Source organism: Esox lucius, chromosome 8 (genome assembly GCF_011004845.1).
Source record: "Esox lucius isolate fEsoLuc1 chromosome 8, fEsoLuc1.pri, whole genome shotgun sequence".
In the NCBI taxonomy this organism is placed as follows: Eukaryota; Metazoa; Chordata; class Actinopteri; order Esociformes; family Esocidae; genus Esox; species Esox lucius.
The window spans coordinates 25,658,472-25,685,292 of NC_047576.1; the positions used below are offsets into that span (position 1 = coordinate 25,658,472).

The following is a 26,821-nucleotide window of genomic DNA, read 5'->3' on the forward strand; positions in this document are numbered from 1 at the left end:
CTGACAGAGGAGCGGTGTGTGTGTTTGTAGTAGCCTCAGTACTGACAGAGGAGCGGTGTGTGTGTGTGTGTTTGTAGTAGCCTCAGTACTGACAGAGGAGCGGTGTGTGTGTGTGTGTTTGTAGTAGCCTCAGTACTGACAGAGGAGCGGTGTGTGTGTGTGTGTGTTTGTAGTAGCCTCAGTACTGACAGAGGAGCGGTGTGTGTGTGTGTGTGTTTGTAGTAGCCTCAGTACTGACAGAGGAGCGGTGTGTGTGTGTGTGTGTTTGTAGTAGCCTCAGTACTGACAGAGGAGCGGTGTGTGTGTGTGTGTGTTTGTAGTAGCCTCAGTACTGACAGAGGAGCGGTGTGTGTGTGTGTGTGTTTGTAGTAGCCTCAGTACTGACAGAGGAGCGGTGTGTGTGTGTGTTTGTAGTAGCCTCAGTACTGACAGAGGAGCGGTGTGTGTGTTTGTAGTAGCCTCAGTACTGACAGAGGAGCGGTGTGTGTGGGTGTGTTTGTAGTAGCCTCAGTACTGACAGAGGAGCGGTGTTATCATGTGGCTGTTTATCTGACTGATGTGTCTTTGGCTGCTGCTGGCTGCACACAGATGAGTTTTGAATTAAGAGAAGGAGGGAGGGAGGAAGTGGGGAGGGAGGGAGGGAGGAAGTGGGGAAGGAGGGAGGGAGGAAGTGGGGAAGGAGGGAGGGAGGACGTGGGGAGGGAGGGAGGGAGGGAGGGAGGAAGTGGGGAGGGAGGGAGGGAGGGAGGAAGTGGGGAGGGAGGCAGGAATGGGAGGGAGGCAGTAGCCATGTGGGGAGGAGGAAAGTAGTAGAGCAGGCTACAAGGAGCTGTCACGCATCACTGAGTTTCATAATGGAAGAGCAGAACAGACCTCTCCCCTGTTCCTGTCCTTCTACCTAGACCACCCCCTCTCCTTTTCTCCTGCTAAATCACAGGTTTGGTAGGGAGGTAATAATGGAGTCTCTAGATGGCCACACTGCATTTCCATTTGCCTCTTGAATTTGATTTGCCGAAACGAGAGAGACGGGGAGATGGAGAGAGGTGTTCTGAGATGCAGAAAGAGGGGGATGGGAGCTGGAGAGAGAGAGAGAGGAGAGGACAGAGAATGTGTGTTTTGTACCGCGGGCCGCTTAAGCATTAAGGCCCAGGGGGGTTGTGGGATTTGGGCAGTGTACCACAGCTAAAGGCTGTTTGGAACGACACAGTGTGGAGAGGCTGGATAACGCCCATAGCTGGGCCGGTCCTTAGGCGGGGCGGTCCTTAGGCGGGGCGGTCCTTAGCCGGGGCGGTCCTTAGGCGGGGCGGTCCTTAGGCGGGGCGGTCCTTAGGCGGGGTGATACAATGCATTGTATTGATTTTGTTAGTTGCATTTAACGTTCCAGTAACAATATAATTTTTGTTATACGATAATGCTCCATTAACGTGTACCAGCTATTCTCAGTCTGGCAGCATCCTCTATCCATATGTTTTAATGTGAGGGTAAAATAAAACTTTGCATTATCCAATTCTATGGCATGATTGAGGTATTAATTAAGAAAATATAAAGGTTCAAATATCGACTGACAAAATTGGCTTGCAATTATTTTCTCCCACTTTCCCCAGAATAGTTTTTAATAAGAGTAAAGTGAACTAAAACATCACAGGATAGTGCAGTTTTGTTTCCACGTAGAGCCATTCGTTTCAGAGGGTTAGGATCAAACAGCATTTTACAGGGACCATGTGTAAGTCTTTTCTGTGCTATTACCATAAATACAAGCATAAATGACCAGAATACATCTGCACTCATGTTATCCACAAGACCACGCATTACTCTTTTGCTAGAAGCACAATGAAACAACTAGATTCACTATTAAATGACAATTACACTAAACAAATGTAATTTTCTGATGTGATTGATTCTTTCAAATGGAAGACCATTTTCTCCATGAGTATCAGTAATAATAGATAATATGAAGTAGAAGAAAAGATAAAAAGAATGCTAAGCCCGGAGAAACACAACTGAGAAAAACGAATTTGGGAGAATATGAAACAGAATTTATAAGGCCCCTTTTAGAGTACTTTATATACCCAGGCATCCTGACAGAAAACGTAGTGCAGTACTTTGTCTTGTCAGGGAGAAGTTGCAGGGGAGAGAAGAATGTGTTTAATTGAACTCACAACGATTACCTAGCTGCAGTGTTAGTGTACGGTCTTGGGTGGAGAGTGCAGGTATAGAAGTTCTGCACTGGGGTGGCTACAGTATGCTTCAACCAAATAAAGGCAACTGGGCCCAACTTGGTGCCAGGTTTTTGGCTTGACCAGTGGTTCCCAAACTCAAAGTGGTCAGCTGCCCACAACCCACAAAAAAAACATGTGGCTTCAAACATACTAAACGGTTGTGCTCACAAGTTTGCATACCCTGGCAGAAATTTTGAAAATATGTCTATAAATATGTTTTTAGGATGGTGATCATATGAAGCCATTTATCATCACATCATTTTTGGGCTCCTTTTTAAATCATAATGATAACAAAAATCACCCAAATGGCCCTGATCAAAAGTTCACAAACCCTTCAATGTTTGGCCTTGTTACAGACAATTAAAGGTGAATTTCCCACACCTGTGGCTTTTTAAATAGCAATTAGTGTCTGTGTATAAATAGTAATTGAGTTTGTTAGCTCTCATGTGGATACACTGAGCAGGCTAGATTCTGAGCCATGGGGAGCAGAAAAGAACTGTCAAAAGACCTGCATAACAAGGTAATGGAACTTTTCAAAGATGGAAAAGGACATAAAAAGATATCCAAAGTCTTGCAAATGCCAGTCAGTACTGTTCAATCACTTATTAAGAAGTGGAAAATTCGGGGATACCAAGCCAAAGTCAGGTAGATCAAGAAAGATTTTAGCCAAAACTGCCAGAAAAATTGTTCGGGATACAAAGAAAAACCCACAGGTAACCTCAGGAGAAATACAGGCTGCTCTGGAAAAAGACGGTGTGGTTGTTTCAAGGAGCAAAATACTACGATTCTTGAATAAAAATGAGCTGCATGGTCGAGTTGCCAGAAAGAAGCTTTTACTGTGCCAATACCACAAAAAAGCCCAGTTACAATAGGCCCGACAACACCTTGACAAGCCCCACAGCTTCTGGCACACTGTAATTTGGAGTGACAAGACCGAAATAGAGCTTTATGGTCGCAACCATAAGCTCTATGTTTGGAGAGGGGCCAGCAAGGCCTATAGTGAACAGAAAACCATCCCCACTGTGAAGCATGGTGGTTGCTCACTGATGTTTTTGGGGGGGGTGGTGTAAGCTCTAAAGGCATGGGGAATCTTGTGAAAATGTATGGCAAGATGAGTGCTGCATGTTATTGGAAAATACTGGCAGACAATTTGAATTCTTCTGCACTAAAGCTGTGCATGAGATGCTCTTGGACTTTCCAGCATGACAATGACCCTACGCACAAGGCCAAGTTGACTCTCCAGTGGTTACAGCAGAAAAAGGTGAAGGTTCTGGAGTGGCCATTATAGTCTCCTGACCTTAATATCACAGAGCCACTCTGGGGAGATCTCAAATGTGCAATTCACGCAAGATGACTGAAGACTTAGCATGACCTGGAGGTATTTTACCAAGACGAATGGGCAGCTATACCACCTGCAAGAATTTGGGGCCTCATAGACAACTATTACAAAAAACTGTTTGAATGTGAATCTCATAAGAAATTAAAGAAATGTGTTTTGCCTGTTCACTCAATCTTTTGTTTACAAATGGTACATATTTTACAGATTCTCCAAGGGTATGCAAACTTTTGAGCACAACTGTATATATGTTTGTCGGCATTCAACTTTTAAAGCTGGAATGGTAGAATACACAAGGTGCCCTCCTGAAATTGGGATCAGTTTTCCTCTCATTATGTCATTGGTTGCAGACCTTAGAGAGCTATTAATAACTTGTGAGTAATGTACATTCATATTGGATGTCCTGACTGAGTAGCCTTCCCATGTGAGCTAATAAATGTCAATTTGTTGAAAAAATTTCTAATCGCACAATGAGCTTTAAAGTAGCTAAATGTTCTCTCTGCCAACTACAGTAGTGTGCCCAGTTTGTGTCATGGGCAGAGTGCGGCTGGCGCTGGATGTTCCTCCGTGATGGGAGGGGTTAGATCATTACTTCTCTTCAGGTTCTACACCATGGGTTGGTCTGGTGTCATGTTTTTTGTGTGAACATGTTTGCAGTGTGTTTGTTTTCAGTTTTTTTTGTGCTCAACAGCATATGTGTCGGATCCCAGAGAAAGCTGCTTATCCAGGCCCATGTGAGCCGGGCAGGGAACTAGCGTGCGACGGCTTCAGACCGCAGTGTGTGTGCGTGTGTGTGTGTGCGCATCCGTGTGTGTGTGCGTGCGTGTGCGTGTGTGTGTGTGTGTGTGTGCACGCATGCCTGCATCGTAAAACAGTATGTCACATCAGCTGTCCCTCTCTGCGTAGGATTAACACACACACAGCTATTTATACATACACGCTAACACACACACGCGCACACACACACGCATTGGGTTCTAACTCATACACAACCACGCAACTTCTGAATCATCATTAATATGTAGGCCTAGTCCTTCCACAGTAAATATGCTTAACATGCCTGGAAGTTTCTGGAATGTTGTGTCAACATGAGTCATGATGAAATGCCAAACCTAAATGATTGCAACTTTACAGTGTGGGTGCGCATATATATGTGTGTGTGTGTGTGTGTGTGTATAACAGACAGGGGAGTGCGGAGGATGTGGGATAACAGGTGAGACTTAAAGAGAGTGACACTGACAGTGCCCCTTTTTAAACAGTATACACTAAAAGCACAGGTTTGTGGATGATTTTCCCGATAATGCATTCTCCTATAAGCACTCAGTGCTGGTGAGTACTACTTGAGGGAGAATCTGTTGACAAAATTGTACAAACACCCAGTTGAAACCCCCCAATAATCAACGCAGAGCCAAATTGGGGCTGTACTTCCAAATGACCAAATTCCAGGAATTCAGGTATTTCACAGCCACCGAGATGAAATGGATCCTCAAACGTCCATAACAAAGCCCGTCCAGAGGTTCTGTCCAAAGAGGTTTCCTAAGGCGGCTGGTCTTCGGGCTCGGTCCACAAGCCCTAACTGTCCCCACAGGAAGGCGACACAAGTGCCTAAACAAACTATGACAAAACAGAGACAAATTGGAAATAATCAACCAAAAACAGAACCAAAGGAAATGCTACCTTTCCATAAACAGAGAGTAGCTGCGGTACATTCCTGCCGACTGCGACTGGCCCAAAAATAATCAAACCCTTGATTAGGAAGAGACTCAGTGAGCATGACCTTGCTTACCACAGAGGACATCATTGTCAGAATACCTGAAAACAGGAAGAAACGGCCCAAGAAAAGGAGGTGGAGATGGAGCTGGTATTTGTAACCTGCGTGATTACATTAGAACTCCAGGTTCTGGAGGAGGCGGAAGAGCGCTGGGTTATAATGGGATTGAAGGAATGAGGAAGGATTATTACATTTTGGACATGTCTTAATCATTCAGATTTGGGTTATTATCTGTGTGTGTGTGTCTTAATGCTAACATGGGCATGACAACCAGCTTGGCACAGACCCGGTCCACCTACAGTGTCTCTGCCTGGTTTGAAGCACTTGACCTGGGATGCAATAAGAGCAGGGACAGACAAATGGCACATTCCATGTTCATGAAAATGTATGTGTTAATAAGGCTTGCCTACAAAAGGAACCGGAACGCTGTTTGCCTAATATTAGAAGTACCTATGTTTCCGGACCGTTCCGGCCCGAGTCAAGCACTGCCGGGTTCAGTCGGAATGCGACGGAGGAGAAGTGAGCTGAAACGAGGCGATCCACCGAGGTGGTGATCTCAGCGCCAGATAGACTGCAGGCTGTGGCTGCTATGTGGTCAACCTACAGGCAGACAGAGGAAACGAGAGACCACGCCTTAGTCTGGCTGGCGGAGGCCGGGCAACACACACGTATAGACACTGAACACACACACGCCAAGCACGTACTGTATAGACATGCACACAGGCGTGCACTGAACACACACCATCCATCATATTATGCACACCGTGATGGGTAATAGAATCTTGTGTCTGCTACCCCTGTGCCCCCCGCCACCCCCTTTCTCTCAGTCCTTTCTCGCTTTACATCCTCTCTCTGTCCCTCTCTCGCTCCCTCGCTCTGTTTCTATATTTGGAGCAGAGAGATAAATGTGTTTGGCAACTAATAATGCAGCCTCTTCTCTCCCGTACTGTGTGGAAATTGCCAAAAGGAATGAGAGGAATCCAGATTCCAAAGGGTGGAATCTTTTTAGTTACCAGCAGTTGCATGGAAGATAGACCAGAGGTGGCAACTTAATGAGGGTTGGTCTCAAAGGTGTTTGTATAGTGACAGGGTGAAGACATCTTGTTGGGTAAAATGAAATTCTTCAGCAGTAGTAATCTTTCACCATGTTTGTCAGACAGAGACTCCAGAACAGTGCATCATCAATAGGGTGAAATAAAACCAAACATTGAGCCGCACTCATCAGAGATGTGAGAATTCTACAATGCGTTGTCAACAGATAGAACACAGTCCTGCTCCCTCCGTGTCTACGTAAAGGCTGAATGGAAATGGTTAAAGACATTTCTTATCCACAATGGTAACCAGGCGATGGCCACAGGGAAGAATACTAATGTGTCGTGCCCGCGCACACACACACACACACACACACACACGCAGAACTTTCACTCTCCTACTCTCTATAGGATTAAACATTCTTATCTCATCCCTGTTGAGCATGTCTAATTATTTATTTATTCACGATAAAAGTGATGTTTTATTAATGTATCCTGTGTTGTTTATCAGACATCTAAATGAGTGTGTGTTGTTTTGAGTTACAGTGAGGAATAGCAAAGTGATTATTGCTGCTACAAGCGAAGGTTTGGCTGGGTCACAACTGGCCTGTTATCACACCACAGGCTGTTACAGTGCTATCTGCCCTGTCATAATAATAAAGTAACCGTCCTCTTCCGCTAGGTATCATTGTTCTACCGCCACCGTATCTCTATCTCCTCACGGTGCGTTCTGACACCAGCTGAGCGTTACTCATCTACTATAGCCTGTCAGAGGGTGAGGCTCTGGGCCAAACAGCACCCTGTTCTGTGTTTAGTGCGCTGCTTTTGACAAGGGCCACAGAGAGCCAGTTGTGACTCACCCAGGCCAAGTGGGTAGAAGGGTGAGTGCTGGTGGAACACTGACTGGCCCATGGCGAAGGTCTACGTGATAATGCAGAGACGCTGTGGTTGGGAATACCGGGCCCACGGCCGTCTGGATTGGTTCGGCTACAGGAAGGTTAAATGCCTTCATTGAAAAGCCGTCATATGTATTTATTCCGACAAACTAAGAGTTTCATATGTAAAACCACTACAGGCCAGATGGCGTTGCTAACAGATAGATGCACTTAGGTCCTTGCCTTTCTCATTCTGTTTGCTTGTTAAAAACAAGGTTTACGCCTAAATAGTTTAGTTTGCCGGAATTAATACACTGCAGATGAGTATTTGTGGACAACAATGATGCAAGGTAACTAAGGTAACCAGTATCATGCCATCCCTGTCTTCGGGTAATGTATGGGAGTAATGTATGGGCATTCACTGTTAGACTCTGTTGCACTTGAGAACCATCAGACAGTAGCCACACAACACAGCATATATAGGACAGCTCTTTGATGCCTTCAGCGTTGGCTTGCTATGTTCAAACGTGAGGAACAAGGGTAGTTCGTAAAGCGGCTTGACAATATTTCACAAAATGTCACAATATTTATAGCTCTATAAACGCACCTATCACTTTTGTAACTCCTGTCAGAATCAGATGTGAAGATTTGCTGGAACACAACAGAGAGCCAAAGTTGCTTGTGTTTCTTAGTGTTTCTATGTTGCTCCCGTGGTGCCTTTACGAAACAAGAGTGCAGTTAGATGTCAGATGTCAGATGCTGTCGGATGTGTGTTTTCAAAATAACAGATTTTTGTTTTTTTCAGCAAACAGTGCATCCAAACTGACAGCGTTTACTACACGTGCTGAATTTCCCAAACTCCAATGTTTTAGTCAAAGTGAATGTGTCAATAGTTGTTGAATGTTCCTGTTTTATACTCAACTCTGTCCATCACAAACACTTTGTAGTTTACCGTAAAAAAACGAATTATTCCAAAGCAGAGTCTTAAATGAGGATTGAGAGCCCTCCATTACAGATCCTCTCCACCACCATCATCACTGCACGGAACCAGCTCCTGACGGGCCATAGTTTCAAACGCGCCAATTAAGATTGATTATAACGTGGGCGCGGGCTGCATTCGTTTTCACTGAACGCCCTACTTTTTTCCCCATCCCAGATTCAAGCTACTCCTGAGGCATTTGGTTCATTCGTTTTCACAGTGCGGACTGCGCATGGTTTAACGGGTTCTGTTCCGCCCCCTCCGTACTGAACACCTCTGCAGTAGTAGCCTGCGTTAGGGCTTCTGCTCTGGCGCCTGGGGGGGGGGGGGCTCTACTGCTGAGACAGGAAGAGCCCTGCTGGGACGAAAGATGGAGGAGGAGACGAATAGTGAGTGGATGTTATTGGTATGTTCAGTACTTCAACCTCTGTTAGTATGCCAGCCCTTTGTGGTGCATTCTGGGTAGGCTCAGCCACAATTAAAGGCTGTGTCTCTCTCTGAGGCACTCCTGCAGCACCACATACAGCCACCACACTCACCACCATTTATCTCCTCCCTCCCTCTTCCTCTCATTAGGACTGTTACTGGTTCCTTAAAGTCTTAGAGGAACTCTAGTGCTTCCCTTCTCGTCCTCACAAGACTCAGCACTCAGTGTCTATCCACACAGATCTGCATACTGACCCTCCTCTCACTCGTCTATACCCACACCAGCACGACACGCTGTGTTAATGGTCTACCGGGGGACAAGGGCGGGGGGGGAGGGGTCTGGAGAGAGAGGAGGATGAGTTAGAGAGGGGAAGATTTTTCCCATCATGCCTCATCTCAGTCATGTCCTCTGTTGCCTGGGTGGGGTTTGCTCTGCGCAGTAAAATGTGGCTGTAATAGTAGCGCGCAATATCTGCTAGCTAAACCTATTGATGTGCCTTTACTTACCGTTGCTTCTTTAGCTTGTGTGACTAACCGAGCACCGGCATAGCCACTGATCCTGGGGTGCGTGTGTGTGTGTGCGTGTGTGTCTGTGTGTGTAGCTGACTGAGGCTGTAGCAGGATGCTGGGGGACTGTAACCCTGAGAGGCCAGTTGATTGGGACAGATCAGAGGACAGATAAAGAGGGTTTGCTTCAGCCTGCGAGGGCGAATGTGGGAGACAGGCAGTGACATGCAGTGATGGGGTCCGTTAACTCTGTGGACAGACACTTTCTTCTGTCCTGACAGATTGCATTCATGGACAATGTTATTTATAGTGATGGATATTGGTCGTAACAATGAAAATGTGCTAAGTCATCAAGCGGCTTTTGTCGTCTTTTCAAGTCAGACCAATCGGCTATGTTCCAAATAGCACCCTGTTCTATGTAGCGCACTACTTTTGACCAGGTTCCATAGTGTACATAGGAAGTATCATACTGTCTAGGGAACAGAGTTTTGTCTGGGGCACAGCCATTGTGTGACAGTGCGGCTCTGTCAACAGAATTTATATGGAAATGAGGGGAGAGAGGATGATGTCATGACATCCAATCAGAGTAGGCATATTCAAATCATTTACATTCATATGGAAATATGTCTTCATCATTGGCCGTTGAGAACATGTCATCCTTCCCCCTCTTGTCTGCAGAGCCTAATGGCACCGTGGCCACTTGCCTGGGATGGTGCGTACTGTCCAACACTCAGAGTTATTGACCAATCATAGGTCCTTGAGCTATCACATTATCATGCCAGTCTGGATTCATGGTGTACTTCTGATTGCTGGTATTTCCCCATTCAAGCGACTCGGAATCCTTCGCCGACCAGCTGAACAGGAGACGAGGCTCAGATCCTGGCTTGATGTGACCTAGGTGATCCAAGTGTTCTAAATATGCACGTCTTCTTGCTCTCTCTGGGGACGGTGACATCATTCTGTGAGCGTGTAGTAAAATCTCAACAGTATTTTCACAGTTCCTCACAATCACCACCCCCAACGCTCTCTCGCTCATCTCCCTTGGATTTCTGGAAGACAGAAGGAGAGAAGACACAATGAATGGAGATATTTTCATGAGTCAACCCGCATCCACTTGGCTCCAGTCTGCCTGCCCGTCTGCCAGCCCGTCTGTCTGTCTGCCTGTCTGTCTGTCTGCCTGTCTGTCTGTCTGCCTGTTTGCCTGCTCGTCTGTCTGTCAGCCTGCCTGCACGTCTGTCTGATTGTTTGTCTGTCTGCCTGTCTGCCTGTAAGGCCACAGCCACATTGAGACATTTGGTTGTATCGTATCCATCGCCTTCAGCACTTTCTGCATGGGACTGTTACATTGGCAGTTAGGGGAGAGGACGTGTTTGTTTCCAAGTCAACGAAGTGGAACTTTTAACCGGCCAATGGATACGTAAGCCCACATACCCACCCCTCACATACCCCCACACACACACCCACATACACCCCCAAGATGCTGTTGTTTAGCACCGCTTCGGTCATGTGTTGACATCATTCTCTCAGGTATGCATAGGCCGCTTTATAGTTGACAAATCATGTAGAAGATTTTGATGAAGGCACTTATCTACCAGAAGGCTGTTTTCATTAGCATAATTATGCTAATTATGTAAAAAGTGGTAGTCACACAAGTCACATAGACAGGAATTCTCACTGCCTCTTCAGATAGTTGCTGGAAATACAGTTCACTGATGCATTCTGTTCAGGTCTTAGGGGAGAATGAAAAGAACATATTCAATATATTTAACGGATTTCCCTTCTAAGTAAAAAAAAATGAAAAAAAGGCAATATAGCAAGACCTACGGTCTGACACAAGCACCCTGTGGACCCGTTTGTAGGAAGGGGATTTAGTGCAGGAAGTCTTCCAGTCACAACTCTACTGATGAGCCTGGTTAGCTGGTGAAGACCTTGTTCATTCTTTCCACCTACACCCACTGTGCTAGTAAGACTGAGGCTAATGTTAACGTGCGTGACTGATCGATGGGGGTGAGGCCTTGCTCTGTCACTTCGGCAGTAATCCCGTTCCTAGACGCTCCAAACGAGCTGACAATCTAGTGATCAAGACCGTTGGGCTGGTAACCCAAAGGTCGCGGGTTGGAATCCCCAAGCTGAGAAAGGTGAAGAAATATACTGTCCTCGAGTTAGGCAATTAACACTAATTGCTCCTGTGAGTGCCTTTGGATAATCTTTTATTTACTTCGGAACTTTTCTTCCTTCTAGCGCTGACTTTGCTGATACTACTTCATTAAGTAAGATGAGCTTACTATTACTGAGATGTGTGGTTGTCCCCCCGAGCGATCTTAAGATGAATGTACTAACGGTAAGTTTCTCTGTATAAAAACGTCTGATAAATGACTGACATGGTGGTGGCTGAACACGTGTTCCTTTACCATGAAGAGCCTTGCCGTATTTTCATTGGCTAATGTCAAAAGACGACAAATACGGGTCACTCTCGTGGAACAGTATGGTCAGTCCCTCTAAGGCCAGCATTGAAGGATTCTTGTACCAGGCTTAACTGAGCTTTGGGATAGCCTGGGGTCCGGGTTACTTCAGGGGCTACTAGAGTGGTCTCCTTTATGACGGTTCTCCAGTGTTCCTCTGGGGAACGTAACACTCTCCACAGCCTCGGTCACACACACCCTGCATCCGTTGAGTGTAATTTCTGTGAGACAGCAGCAGTAATCTGCTGAGGCTTTGTCTGATCTTGAGGTCAATAGATCCCTGAGGGATCAGCCTCTCTGACAGCTACTCTACAGTGCGGGACCACGCACGAATGATGCGCACGCAGAGATACACACACCCAAACACATAAACATACTCACTAATACACACACAAACACACTAACATACTCACTAATACACACACGCACACTAACATACTTAATAATACACACAACCACGCTAACATACTCATAAGTACACACACAACCACGCTAACATACTCATAAGTATACACACAAACACACTAACATGCTCAAGTACACACACACAACCACACTTACATACTCATAAGTACACCCACACAACCACACTAACATACTCATAAGTACACACACAACCACACTAACATACTCATAAGTACACACACAACCACACTAACATACTCATAAGTACACACACAACCACACTAACATACTCAAGTACACACACACAACCACACTAACGTACTCATAAGTACACACACAACCACACTAACATACTCAAGTACACACACACAACCACACTAACATACTCAAGTACACACACACAACCACACTAACATACTCATAAGTACACACACAACCACACTAACATACTCAAGTACACACACACAACCACACTAACATACTCAAGTTCACACACACAACCACACTAACATACTCAAGTTCACACACGTACGTTCTGTTGAGAGGACGCCAATATGGGTCTCATTGACGAGTTCCCTTTTCACCAGATGGGGCTGTCTAGGATTACGTGTGTGTGTGTGTGCGTTGCTGACATAACTATATCACTGAATATTGTAACGGGGGGAAACACAGGGATTGAGCACGAAGGGTTTGTTCAGGGCCCTGGTGGGAGTTCTATTAACTAAAAAAGAAGGGTGAGGTGGTGATCAAGATCAAAAGACAAACCCCTTTTATGGGGAGTCAACATTGTCTCTGGGGCAGGTGGTGGTTTGGGAGGAATGGACGCTGGACGTCATTACTTTGGCACCTGCTCCAGCACCCTTAATCCCTGGCCATCTTCCTCCTCCTCCTTCTGTCCATTTACGTTCTCTTTGCGACCGATCTTTCAAGCTGTTCCCTGGGAGCCCTCAAATTCCTTCCCAGACGAGATTCCAATAGCAGAGTGTAGGGGCGGGACTGGTCCGTTGGTGCTATGGTGATTTGTGGGATGTGGGTGTGTTCGCGCCACAACGTTATAATAAAAATCATTTTTTTTAAATTCCCAAACTGTGTAAACGTGTGTTTGTGTGTGGGTGTGTGCGCTCCCAGGCGCAAGTGAGATGATTAGCGGATCACATCAAAGTCCCTAAACCATCAAACTCTTCTGACTCATGGAGAGGTATGGGTGGGTCAACATCTGCTACACTCACACACACACACACACAGATCCACGCAGACACACACAGCCACACACATTAAATAGGACCAATGACAGGACAGCAGTCTGTCTTTCATGTTTTTCTCAGTGTAACATCACACACTGTATCTGAAAGCACATCTGACACCAGCACATCACACAGATCAACAGCCTTTCATGTCCCACATGCAGGACATGAAACCCAAGCCAACCAAAGAAGATGGTAAGACTGCTCTCAGTTTGTCGGTAGTTCTGCCTGGAAACTAAGTGCATCGTAGCACACAGTTTCTTCCAAGGCACTGTGGTTCCAGTATTCATTGCCATTTCTCCATACCCACCGAAGAAGATTTTATTAGTTGTTCTTTTCATCATTCATCTACGCAGAGCACACCAGTAGCCAGTGTCAACTAATTGTGCATTATTTCATTGTTGACACTGATTCCACAGTCATTCCATGTAATTGACTAAAGTAGCTAGCTAGCAAAACAACTAAGTGGCTAAGTTAGTGGCTGGTTGTATTAATGATGCCGGCCACGCCCTACTGTGCTGATGATGGGATTTTCTGTCCTTCTAAGTGTTCCGCGTTCTCCATCACGCACATTTTAAGTGTTCTGCTTTCTCCAGTACCCGACAATATTCTCCCTACTGTAGGTGTCCTTGGAAGTTTACTCTGTTAGAACAGGAGAACGCACATATGCATTTTCAAACTGTCCAAATTGGTCCATTAGCTGGATGTCAGAGAGGTGGCAGATGACTGACAACATCATGGCTCAGATGGTTTCCATTTGAGAGAGCCGAGGACTGTGGGAGTTACAGGAGGGAGGAGAAACAAAGAGAGAAAGCGTATGGTGTGTGTGTGCTTGACATATGTGTACTTTTGTATGTGTGGGGGTGGTAGAAGCACTGAAATCCAGTTTATTTTCTGGCCAACAGAAAGCTCTTAACCTGTCAGATTAGTGAGTCTGACTGGGAGAGAAATATATACAGTAATCGACATACACCAACACACACAAACCCCAATATACATACACACGCACAAAACGCCCCAACACACACAAAACATGCACGCACCAACACACACACACCAACAAATACACTTGATATTTACATAACTGCCATTAATATGACTTTCCGGTCCTTAGCTCATAGCTTATCTATTTGTTTGGTTTATATAAGAACAATTATTTAGCTGTAAATATAAGTGTTCACTATTTCACCACATGCTTTTAGATTGTTTATAACTCTAAAAGGTGCAGATTCATCACATCTTTTTATTGCTTTGGGAACTGTAATTGCTAAGGAAATAAAAAAATATACTGTTCTCAAAAAGTGATCTCATCTTGTCTATAAGTGACCTCACCCTGTCTCAAACATCACTGCCAATTCAAAAATTATGTTCAGTAAAACTGAGCTGAAATAAGAACCCATATATGTTTATTTTATTTAAATGAGCCTTTGCACAAGTCGTAAGCAAAATTTTAATAATTGTTGCCACTTTTCCAACTTTTTTTATTGAGCTGAATTCAAGGAGGAATAGCTTGCTCTACAATGGATGGTGTTGTAGAACATTGTAGAATTCTCCAGCTGAAATCTCCAAATTGACAGCATTTCTTCTTTCCAGTTGAATACAACAGTGATGGAAAGAGGTGTAAATAAAACATTACCTGTATGTTTCCACTACTTGATGAAAGTCCCCTATGGAGTTTCTAACACTTCAGACATGTTGACACATCTATACCAGAATCACCCCAGTATCAATATCTCTGGAGCAACACGGAAACCCAAAGAAACAACACAACTTTGTCTCCCAAATGCATTCAAGCAGCCCTTAGCATCAGTTTAATCGGGCTGAAGAAAATAATGTGTGTGTGTGTACACACACACACAAACAGACTATGTGTTTGAGGATGGCGAGTTTCAGCACTTAAGATTTTCAAGCCATATAAAGCTGGGTGAGAGAATGCCAAGAGTGTGCAGAGATTTTCACTAACTATCAGACTATATTTTCTGACAGTTTGTATACCTTAGAAAATGACATTGTCATGAATTATTCATTCTTCACTGGATTTCTGTAAATGTAAAATGTTTTTGAACAACCACATTCACTATTTCTTGGGCCTCAGAAATCATGCATGGTCTAGCACCATCAAATGTTGTCTCTCAATTCTACAAAACAAGGAAAAGTGTATTTTATAGAATATGAATATTACAGCAACCATCAATCCTGTGTTCAAATACTACGTTGTGTTTGCTAATCCAAGTTAATCATTTTAAAAGGCTAATTGATCATTAGAAAACACTTTTTCGAATATGTTAGCACAGCTGAAAACTGTTGTGCTGATTAAAGAAGTAATAAAACTGTCCTTTAGAGTAGTTGAGTATCTGGAGCATCAGCAATTGTGTGTTCGATTACAGGCTCAAAATGTCCAGAAGACTCGTCAGTTTATTTTTGTTCTGAGAAATGAAGGCTATTCTATGTGAAAAATTGCCAAGAAACTGAAGATCTCGTACAACGCTGTGTACTACTCCCTTCACAGAACAGCTCAAACTGGCTCTAACCAGAATGGAAAGAGGAGTGGGAGGCCCCGGGTCCTTAACTGAGCAAGAGGACAAATACATTAGAGGGTCTAGTTAGAGAAACAGACGCCTCACGGGTCCTGAACTGGCAGCTTCATTAAGATTTTTTTTAATGGACAGACACGTCTAAGATTGAGGTGTTCAGATCACAAAGAAGAACAATCGTGAGACATTTTGAAGGGACCCTGTACTTTTGAACAGTAGTGTACATGGTTCTCCGGTATGTACCAGGAGACATTTTAATCCACGGCTTGGTGTTCTTTAACAGCCACTGTAATCTTTAGTTATCTTGTAATGTAAATTATGGGGCATGTCATCCTTTTATCATAAGCCCCTATTTTTAATACTGGTAGTTTAAAGAAAACCAAACCATGGCTTACCAATGTATTTTTCCCTAGCTGATTGACTAGTTTCAGAGTGAAAAGCCATCTTACATAATGTCGTCAAATGGTGAACTACTCCTGTAGGTGTTCTAGTCACAGACAAAGGGAGATGAAGAGAACGAGGGGGAAATGCAAGGCTAATGAGCAGAGGTAGTGGTGTGTATGAGTCTATCTTTATTTTTCCCAGTGTGGTCTCTGATGCCATTATCTGATGGCAGGTTGAAGGGGACTAATTAGGCACTCATTCGGGGGGGGGGCACTAACTCCCCGCTGAACACTGTGGCCCGTTCTCCATAACCCCAGTCCTCTCTAATCCTGTTACAAGGGCTACACCAACCAATCAACAGTTAGGTGTGCTAAATGAAAAAGCTGCTCAGCATGGTATTCCATGGTCACGTGGTCAACCTCGATTCTCTAGTGTCAAACATACATGTTGTACTGACTAATATAAATCCAATCGGTAGAACGGAGAAAGGACTACATTCATACTGTTTCTGGACTGTGTGCATTTTGACAATCATCACCTCAATAAGAGCCAGACAACTGGGGAGCTTGACAATTCCCAAAACTGTAGACAGAGGACTATTTTTGCAGCGGCCATAGTGAAAAACAAGACATTTCCAGTACAGCGACCTGGACATTGTTAAAGGCTAAATGGTGCTCCTGGGTAAAACGAGACACCCCTCATCTAGGTCTAAGGTTCAAAGTCGTTCTCTCTCTCTCTGTATCAAACACACACACTGCTAGCCAGTTGAGTCAGTGGTGTGTGAATGTCTATCAGTCAGATGTGTGAGAACAGATGTGTGATGTGCCAGAAAGATTAATTGTGATGCATGAAATGAGACAATCCAATCACAGACAGAGAAGGAAGCGACTAGACCTATACACAGCCTTTAATTGGATGAGCAGTGACTTAGGGGAATCCTGGCAAGGCTATGGGTGGCTTCATGCTGACTGGTGTCTTGGTGAGTCCTGCTCTGGTTGGCTGGGCATGGTGTACCCCTGGTGATTGGCTGGTTGTGGCCTGTCTAAGCTGTGATTTGATCTGCGTGGCCCATCATGTTTCAAAGCCAATGAGAGCGTTTTTGCTGATTCATCAAGATTAGACTATTTGATGATACGGAGGGTTTTAAAACCCTGATAGTTAAATCTCCATCTCCTCTGGGTTGACAGACTACTGACGGGGCCATCCCTGTCTCCTGCCTTTATCATTCATAACATTATGCTCTGTGTGTCTGACTGACTGAGAGCGCAGGAGGGACCGGGGATTGTATTCGACAGAGACAGACACACACGTGTGTGGAGCAGCCGTTGGCCCAGTCCAGATGCATTAGCAGGTTGTGGTTTGGTCTGGATGACGCAGGGTGTTGTCACATCTGACCCAGCTGGCATCCAGAGTGGAGACTCAGCTGCAGGAAGGCTCACAGGTTGGAGCCAAAAGCCATGTCTGCCAAGAGTCTCGTATAAGGTCCGTACAGTGGGTTGTTATTGGCCTATAGCATTTCAAGGATGTAATGATGTCACATTGTACTTGGTACTGTATCACAGTGGGGTCAGTCTGTTGGTACTGTATCACAGAGGGGTCAGTAAGTTGGTACTATATCACTGTGGGATCAGTCAGTCGGTACTATATCACAGTGGGATCAGTCAGTTGGTACTACATCACTGTGGGATCAGTCAGTTGGTACTATATCACAGTGGGATCAGTCAGTTGGTACTACATCACTGTGGGATCAGTCAGTTGGTACTATATCACAGTGGGATCAGTCAGTTGGTACTACATCACAGTGGGATCAGTCAGTTGGTACTACATCACTGTGGGATCAGTCAGTTGGTACTACATCACTGCGGGATCAGTCAGTTGGTACTATATCACTGTGGGATCAGTCAGTCGGTACTATATCACAGTGGGGTCAGTCACACAGACCACACCATGTTTATAATATAGAACGACTGCATCGTCTGTTTGAGATCAGTGTTCTTTCGGGTTAATGTGGGACCAGACAATACAGTTGCCTTGTTCTGTAACCAGGCCTCTGCTCTCCCCGGCAGGTTGGAGTGGGTGGAGATCATCGAGCCACGGACGCGGGAGCGTATGTACGCCAACCTACTGACTGGGGAATGCGTGTGGGACCCCCCCCAGGGCGTGCGCATCAAGAGGACGGGGGACAACCAGTGGTGGGAGCTGTTCGACCCCAACACCTCCCGCTTCTACTACTACAACGCCTCCACGCAGCGCACCGTCTGGCACCGCCCACACGCCTGTGACATCATCCCCCTGGCCAAGCTGCAGACGCTGAAGCAGCACACGGACGTGCCCTGCCCCGGAGGCGGGGGGACGGGGGGAGACAGAGGAGGGAGGACGTCAGCTGATAACAGCCCCGGGAGGAGCAGCGCGGTCAGCAGGGAGGGGAGCACCTCGTCTTCGCTAGACCAGGACCTGACCACGTCAGAGAAACCGACCAATAGAGATGAGGCAGACAGGTACGCTACTCGACGTCCACTAACATGACCACCATCCTAGCACTGCAAACCTTACACCACCATGACCCTACACCTCGACATGACCGCATGGGAGGAACAGGCCAGTAGATAAGAGGCAGTACGTTACACCGGGGTTTCCCAACCTGCGGGCCGCGGACGGGACCTAGGTCATGAAGAGTTTCCTACAGGCCGCCTGGCCTTGACGTGAATAATTGTAATCAGTGGATTAATGGCGGCCTGGTCAGAGCCAGTAGCATGTACATGACCTTTTTGTGAAACTTCACTAATTGAAAGCACATTCTGACTGGATCTGCTGAATGCCCATCTCATCTCTGACATCCTTACCTCATACCCAGAGTGCAGTAGTCTCAGGGCACAACAGATTATGGACATTCTGTTTAAACTTTTCAATGGTGACATTGAGAGAGTAGTAGAGAGTAGGCACCTAAAAGCTTGTCTGTGAGCTTACATGGACAAGACTGAAATGCAGTGTTTCTAGCTACTTTAGCACATTCCCTAATGTCTGGCGTGAGAAGTATGAACAGAAGTGAAGTAAGTAGCCTATGTTCAAATTACTTTGCTCAACACATTGGTCCCTTGTTTCTGCAGCCAGCTAGCATCAGGATAGCAGTGAACCAAAGCACAATGCTAACTAACTCCTCCAGGGGTCAGGCGGAACCATGACCCAACCCAATCCAGTAGTTTTTCATCTGCCCTCCCTTCTTTTATCTGTCTATGATTGACCTATTTTTCCTCCTCATTCAAATCTCCTTCTCTTCACCCTCTAAGGCTATTAATCATTTTCCTCTCCCTTTTGCTTCCTCTCTCCTTCCGTTGCTCTATCGTTCTCTCTAACAAGTCTGTCATTTGCTCATTAGCTGTAGTCTGCTGCAGTCTTCTGTGACTGGTGGAAATGCTTGGCCTAGGGTCACAGCGTCCTGTAAATGTGTTTTCTGTGCCTGCCAGAGCTGGCAAACTAGCTTCCGCCCCCCTCCATCCCTCTGTCTCTCTTTCTCTGTCACTCACATACTCACACCATCGACCTGTTTTTGGCTGTGCACACACAGGTTGCTGTTGCCGTGGTAATACTCCTCTATGTGCTTCATTCCATGTGGAGAAAAAGGTTGAGGACCGATTAATAGTGTACACAATAAGGATGTCATGAGAATCAATACTTTGATTTCAATTCGGTACCAAATAAAAAAACAGTTACTTTTTTTTATCTTGGTACCTGAAGCACATTTAGTTGAGATAAATGCAACAAATATCAGCCTAGCTAGCTGCTGATGAGAAAACAAACAGACAATGGCATGAATAAATGCATCGTCTTTGCCATTCTCTTTTTAGACATTTGTCTCTAACCACAGAGAAAACATTATCTCGTTGAAGGCCATGAAGTTTTATGTATATTTGTTGATTCTATAACAGTTTTTGAATGTTCCTTAAAAATAAATAAAAGACGCGTCATGGTAACTGACATGGTAACACTTGTTATATTAGAATTTTTGCCATGGTATCGAAATGGGTATCGACAACCGTGTTCAAAATTCTGGTATTGTTACATCCCTAGTACACAATATACAGTATAGTACCACCACTATGACAGCCAGGAGCTTTATGTAGGCTAGAGACATGAGGAGACAACTCTTAATGTGATATGACCCTACCCCTAACCTTAAACACAACAATAACCCTAACCACAAACACTGACCGCATTGTAGCAAGGGAATAGTGAGGAGCTAGACAAGTGGCTACATTTCCCCTGATCATGACCCAAAACTAACACCTTCAGAAATTAAGCTGAACCATGACCCAATCGCAATCCTAACTAACTACTCCAGGACTCAGGCTGAACCATGACCCAATCACAATCCTAACTAACTGGTGGAAACGCTTGGCCTGGTGTCACAGTGTCCTGTAGATGTGTTTTCTGCTCTTGTGCCAGCCAGAGCTGATAAACTAGCTCCTCTCTCCCTCCCTCTGTCTCTCTGTCACTCACACAAAAATCCTATTTTACCTAACCCCTAAACCTAAACCTATACCTAAACCTAACCCATAACCATAACATTTGGTTTGCATTAGGACTGACAAAATGTCCCCACAAGGATGCGTTTCACTGTACCTTGTGTAGATTTTTGGTCCTATGAGGTATATTAAAACATGGACACACACACACACACACACACCATTTTCAAACAAACACACCACATACTTGGTTCACCCTATTCAACCAATTTGAATAAAATGTTCCATCCCGGACTAACACCAGAGGGTTTCTGTGATTCCAGGTCTCCACCTACACAGACCAGTTTGTCACAGTCACACTAGTCATCCAACTGATGGATTGTGGGTATTGACCTTGAAGTTCACAGGAATATACAATGATTCCATTTAGAAGTGTTGGAGAGAGAAAGAGAGAGAGAGACAGGGGGGAGAGAGAGGGGGAGAGATAGGGGGAGATGAAAAGGTGGAATTATTTGTAATAAAGATTATCCTGAGTAATCCTGTTCTCCTCCATGTCCCTGTTTGTGGAGTGGCAGGTGTGTGTTTGTGAGTGCGGGTGTGTTTTAGTGGGTGTCTCTGCGGAATGTGTGCCCATAATGTACCTTTGTGTGTGTGGGTGTGGCAGTGCACACCCAGCACCTAAAATAGGAAGCACTTTATTGAGGCATGCAGAAGGGTGTTGGCTCAGAACCCACTGCCGCTCTGTAGTGTACCCCTGTGGACACACACTGTTAATGCAAGCCCTGCTGCAGGGTAACTGTCACTAAGAACCTGGGGGCAGAGGGGAGTCACAGAGGGGAGTCATAGAGGAGAGTCACAGAGTCACAGAGTGGAGTCACAGAGGGGAGTCATAGAGGAGAGTCACAGAGTCACAGAGTGGAGTCACAGAGGGGAGTCATAGAGGAGAGTCACAAAGGGGAGTCACAGAGGAGAGTCACAGAGGAGAGTCACAGAGGGGAGTCACAGAGGAGAGTCACAGAGGGGATGTCCTGTGGTGGAGATGGAGTTGTGATGTTCAGCAGAGTTTACAGTTGGATTGCGGAGAACATTTAACTCCCTGGAGATTCTCTATATTGATGCAAAAAATCCATAATGCATTGTATTTAGTAATCCTGAATCAGTGTCTTGGAGTGGGTGTGTGTTAGTTCCATAATGTATGTGTGGAAAGTCAGATCTCACAGCCATCTGGAGTTGAGCTTCAGAAGCAAAGGAATGACATGCTGCAGCTGTCCCACCAACCTGATGACCACCCCCTACCCCGTGAACTCCAACACACACCTTCTCCTGCTGTGTGTATAAATGTGTCCGATGTCTGTCAAAAGATGCTGCCACCAAATTCCCCATTGATTTGGCTCCAGTTTAAAAGTAGGTTGGTCGATTGGTTGTGTCGCTTATATTGTCACAGTGTCCAAAGCCATGAGAACTACAAATTAGCCAGTTAACCCTGGAGGTAGGAGTTGAAGCCAAGCACGCATACAGGCACACCCACACACACACACCTGTGGTGACTCCATGTCCTGGAGGCCTCTTGGTCCCTTAGCAGAAAGATATCAGGGAGATGGAAAGAATGACTGGGATGACAGAGAGAGAGAGAGATACATGGAGAGAATGACTGGGATGACAGAGAGAGAGAGATACATGGAGAGAATGACTGGGATGACAGAGAGAGAGATACATGGAGAGAATGACTGGGATGACAGAGAGAGAGAGAGATACATGGAGAGAATGACTGGGATGACAGAGAGAGAGAGAGATACATGGAGAGAATGACTGGGATGACAGAGAGAGAGATACATGGAGAGAATGACTGGGATGACAGAGAGAGAAATATACATGGAGAAAATGACTGGGATGACAGAGAGAGAGATACATGGAGAGAATGACTGGGATGACAGAGAGAGAGATACATGGAGAGAATGACTGGGATGACAGAGAGAGAAATATACATGGAGAGAATGACTGGGATGACAGAGAGAGAGATACATGGAGAGAATGACTGGGATGACAGAGAGAGAGATACATGGAGAGAATGACTGGGATGACAGAGAGAGAGATACATGGAGAGAATGACTGGGATGACAGAGAGAGAGATACATGGAGAGAATGACTGGGATGACAGAGAGAGAAATATACATGGAGAGAATGACTGGGATGACAGAGAGAGAAATATACATGGAGAAAATGACTGGGATGACAGAGAGAGAGATACATGGAGAGAATGACTGGGATGACAGAGAGAGCGATACATGGAGAGAATGACTGGGATGACAGAGAGAGAGAGAGATACATGGAGATAATGACTGGGATGACAGAGAGAGAGAGAGAGATACATGGAGAGAATGACTGGGATGACAGAGAGAGAGAGATACATGGAGAGAATGACTGGGATGACAGAGAGAGAGAGAGATACATGGAGAGAATGACTGGGATGACAGAGAGAGAGATACATGGAGAGAATGACTGGGATGACAGAGAGAGAGAGATACATGGAGAGAATGACTGGGATGACAGAGAGGGAGATACATGGAGAGAATGACTGGGATGACAGAGAGAGAGAGAGAGAGATACATGGAGAGAATGAGAGGGATAGAGGAAAGTGACAAAGTGAGGGAAAGCCTGTGGAGGAAGAGATTCAGAGAGAAAGACAGGAGAATGTGTAAATTGATTTGAAGGTCGAATTTCTATGAATAATTTATGGCTGGGGAGAGGTGGAATGTTCACTTTGTAGTGGGTTTCTAGAGAGAGACAGTGGTGGAGGGATTGATGGAGAGATAGATGAAGAATACAGACAAGGTGACTGGGAATGACAGTTAACCCAGGAGGTAGAAAGAGAGATTATAGAGGAGAGGAGAGGTAGAGAGATAAAAGGAGAGATTACAGTGGAGAGATAAAGGAAAGAGATGTTTGAGGAGGGATGGAGAAATAAACAGGGTGGAGAGTTGATAGAGGAATGAAAAATGGAGAAGGAGAGCTGGTACAAGAGAGGAGAGATGATAGAGGCCAGGAGAGATTATAGAGAAGAAGAGGTAATAGAAGAATAGAAAGAGATAGAAATGAGGTAGCCGTGTCTAATGGCTCCCTAACCCAGGATGGTCCGGCCCAACCTGCGACCCTGTAATTGTTAATCCAACCCCAGCTAACACATTCTCATTGGCCGCTCCAGTATTCAGCTGTGGCCATCAGCTCATGGAGCTATTGAAGCCGAGGCTGGCCAATCACCAATCAATTTCACACCCTACTCCCTCGCTCTTTGTCTCTCTTCTCCCTCCAGCCTTCTCTGCCGGTCTCACAGGTTTTCTGTGTTGGGTGTTCACTGAAAAACACTCACAGTTGATGCACCACCACAGACTTTTGAGGGTCTACCTCAAAACCAATAGTTGACTAGAGAAGCAAGTCTGTCGGTCTTTGAATTCCAACTGTCGGATAGGATTAAATGCACAGAAATAATGTTAGATTAATAATTTAATCAATTTTATGTATTTTATCCTTATCCAGGCAAAATCTGTCATTGTTACCTAAGCTGTCATTGTTATGTCACAAGAGTGAGGAAGTGAGCCCAAGCATCTCTTTACTCTGTCTGCGGCTTGTGTGTTCTGTCCACCAAATAAAGTCCAATAGCATTTTCCCCATGTGGCGAATTCAAGTGTGGACTTGACCACGACATGCTTATGCAGGCCACGTACGTGGGTATGTAAACAGCGATGGCCTGTGACCCCTGACGGAAGCGTGGCGGACGTGTGATTGGCTCCCGGACCACCCGTGGGCGGCCGATTAGAACTCAAGGACCCAGTTTCAGAGGGAGGCGTTCTGTCCTCGGAGGACTCTTCAACGTTGTCTGTAGTCGACCGGCAGCGTCTCTCGCATTGGTTTTGGCACAAAGGAGACGCCATGGCCTGTGGGTCTGTCGGGGGGGGTGTGTGAATCAGAGTGGGTCCAGAGGGCCTCTGATGGGGGGGGGGGTCAATGCGGCCAGACAGAATAGTTAACCTCTGCTTATCTCCCCCTCTTCTCCCTTCTCTCCTCCCCTCTCTCCTCCCGCTCTCGTCCCCCGCTTCTCCCCTCTCCCAGGACCTCTCCGTTCAGGTGGAACACAGGCACTAAGGAGAGGATGCTGATCAAGGTGACAGACAGAGAACCCAGCTTCCTCTCTCAGCAGGGGAACGGCTACTCCCCCTGCGAGCCTCCCACCCTTGCTTCAGCCCCGGCAATCGGCACCGCCTCCCGTACCCGCCGCTCCTCAGGAGGCTCCGCCCCCACAGACGGCCCCCCAGACGGCTCCCCCGTCCTCTACATCGACCGCCGCCAGTCGCCCTTCCTGAAACGGGCGGAGCTCGGGGGCGGGGGTACAGGGACACACCGGCGCTCCTCGGCGGACTCTCAGCCCCCCTCCCCCCGCTATGCCTATGAACCCCCACTTTATGAGGAGCCCCCTTCAGAGGTAGGACCTCTGAGCTTCGTTGTCATGAAATTAGTGTGTGGTGTCCTGAAGTGTCCTGAAAGTTTGTTGAATGAAATATTTGGTGTGGAATTCTTATCGTAGTACCAGCCCCCGCCCATCTATGAGGAACCGCCCACTGACATGATGCATCACCTGGGCTCTGACTCCTCCGGGCTGTACGGCACAGGGAAGTCCCCCGCACGGGGAAAGCCCTCCTCGGGGACTCCCCTCTACCACTCCCCCAAACAGAGCCACTCCCCCTACGGCCAGCTGGTGCTGACCAGGCAGAAGTGTCCGGAGAAAAGCCAGAGTCTGGAGTACAGCCCTGCGGGGAAGGAGTACGTCAAACAACTGGTGTACGTAGAGCAGGTAGGTGGTCTGAGGGTTGCCGGTTCAAATCCCATGTCTGCGTCACTTGATCCTTTGTACAGTGGAAAATAAAGTTACAACGTTCTTCTTCCTCCAACGTCAGTCCTCCTCCAGCCCGCGTTTCAAGACGGCTGACCGGCTCCTTCGCTACGGCACCTCCACGGCCACGCCCTCCTCCACGGGGGGTTATGGGGGCTCATACGGGGGCTCCTACACCCTCCAACACAGCCAGAGTCTCATCCGGGACCCGCGGCTGCTGCTGGACTATGGGGGCGGTGAGGGCGGCGAGGGCCAGAGGCTGCTCTACGAGGACTCCATGTCCTGGAGCTCCAGCCAGCACCACTCCCTCTCCCTCTCCGGGTCTACCGGAGGAGGCGGCTTCTCGCCCAGCGGCAACCGCAAGCGCAAGACACGGAAACCCTCCCTGCCGCAGGAGCTGGGGAGGGGCGGCGGCGGGGTGGAGCGGGAGGAGGGGCCAATGTCGGGGACTCTCTCCGAGGCCGTGCTGAACCAGGCCAGGCTGGCGTGGGAGGCCCAGCAGGTGATGAAGCAGAGGAGCAGCTGGGACTCAGCCCCGGGGGGAGGGGGCACGGCCCAGGGAGGGGGCTCGAAAGACGGGTACGAGAGCGACGGGGCCGTGCCCCTGCCCCTGCCGGGCCCGGTGGTGAGGGCGTTCAGCGAGGACGAGGCGCTGGCGCAGAGCGACGGCCACCACGGACATTACCACTGGAAACGCAGCACCTTCGACAGACTGGGCTTCCCACAGGCTCTGCTGGAGAAGAGCCTGTCGGTTCAGACCAACCTGGCTTCACCAGAACCTTTCCTACACCCCTCACAGGTACTCCGGTTTTTATGTGTGTGTCTCTGAGTGTGTGTGTGTGTGTGTGTGTGTGTGTGTTGTCTCACTGGCCGACTGCTGTAGGCCCATGAATGTTTCATCAAAATCAGGTGGTTGTTTTAGTAGCCAGAGCTGGGCTGAGACAGGTGTATTAACTACTGCTACTGCCATTTACTCTCCAAACTTTTTATTTGCCGCGTTACCGGATCACACAGCTACTCACCTCGCTGAAGTTCCACCTTCTCATGCCAGTCATGTTCGGTAAACGTGCAAACATCGCTATTAATATTGCATATAAATCATGTCCATTTAAGCTTGCTACCCTGTTCACAATATTACTAAAGGACATTGTGTATGTCGTTTTTAGCCCAGAATTTCTGTTATTCTAGTGGATTATTCGGACGGTATGTTTTTTCCAAACCTTTCTCAGATTAATGGACCGTTATGACTTAAGACTGGAGATATTTAATCTAGGTGTGAATATACATTATTTCAACATGT

At 46.5% G+C, this 26,821-nt stretch overlaps 1 protein-coding gene across 4 annotated transcripts in view; it reads left to right on the forward strand.

Annotated features, from left to right (window-relative positions):
- Window positions 1–26,821, forward strand: part of arhgap39 (Rho GTPase activating protein 39) — a 97,535-nt gene that overhangs the window by 37,501 nt on the left and 33,213 nt on the right. For all 4 annotated transcript variants that reach the window (XM_010897834.5, XM_010897833.5, XM_010897835.5 and 1 more), the window contains exons 2-5: window positions 18,240–18,671; window positions 24,744–25,113; window positions 25,216–25,482; window positions 25,586–26,320. In XM_010897834.5, coding sequence (XP_010896136.2) covers window positions 18,240–18,671; window positions 24,744–25,113; window positions 25,216–25,482; window positions 25,586–26,320 — 1,804 coding nt within the window. The remainder of the gene's footprint in view (window positions 1–18,239; window positions 18,672–24,743; window positions 25,114–25,215; window positions 25,483–25,585; window positions 26,321–26,821) is intronic.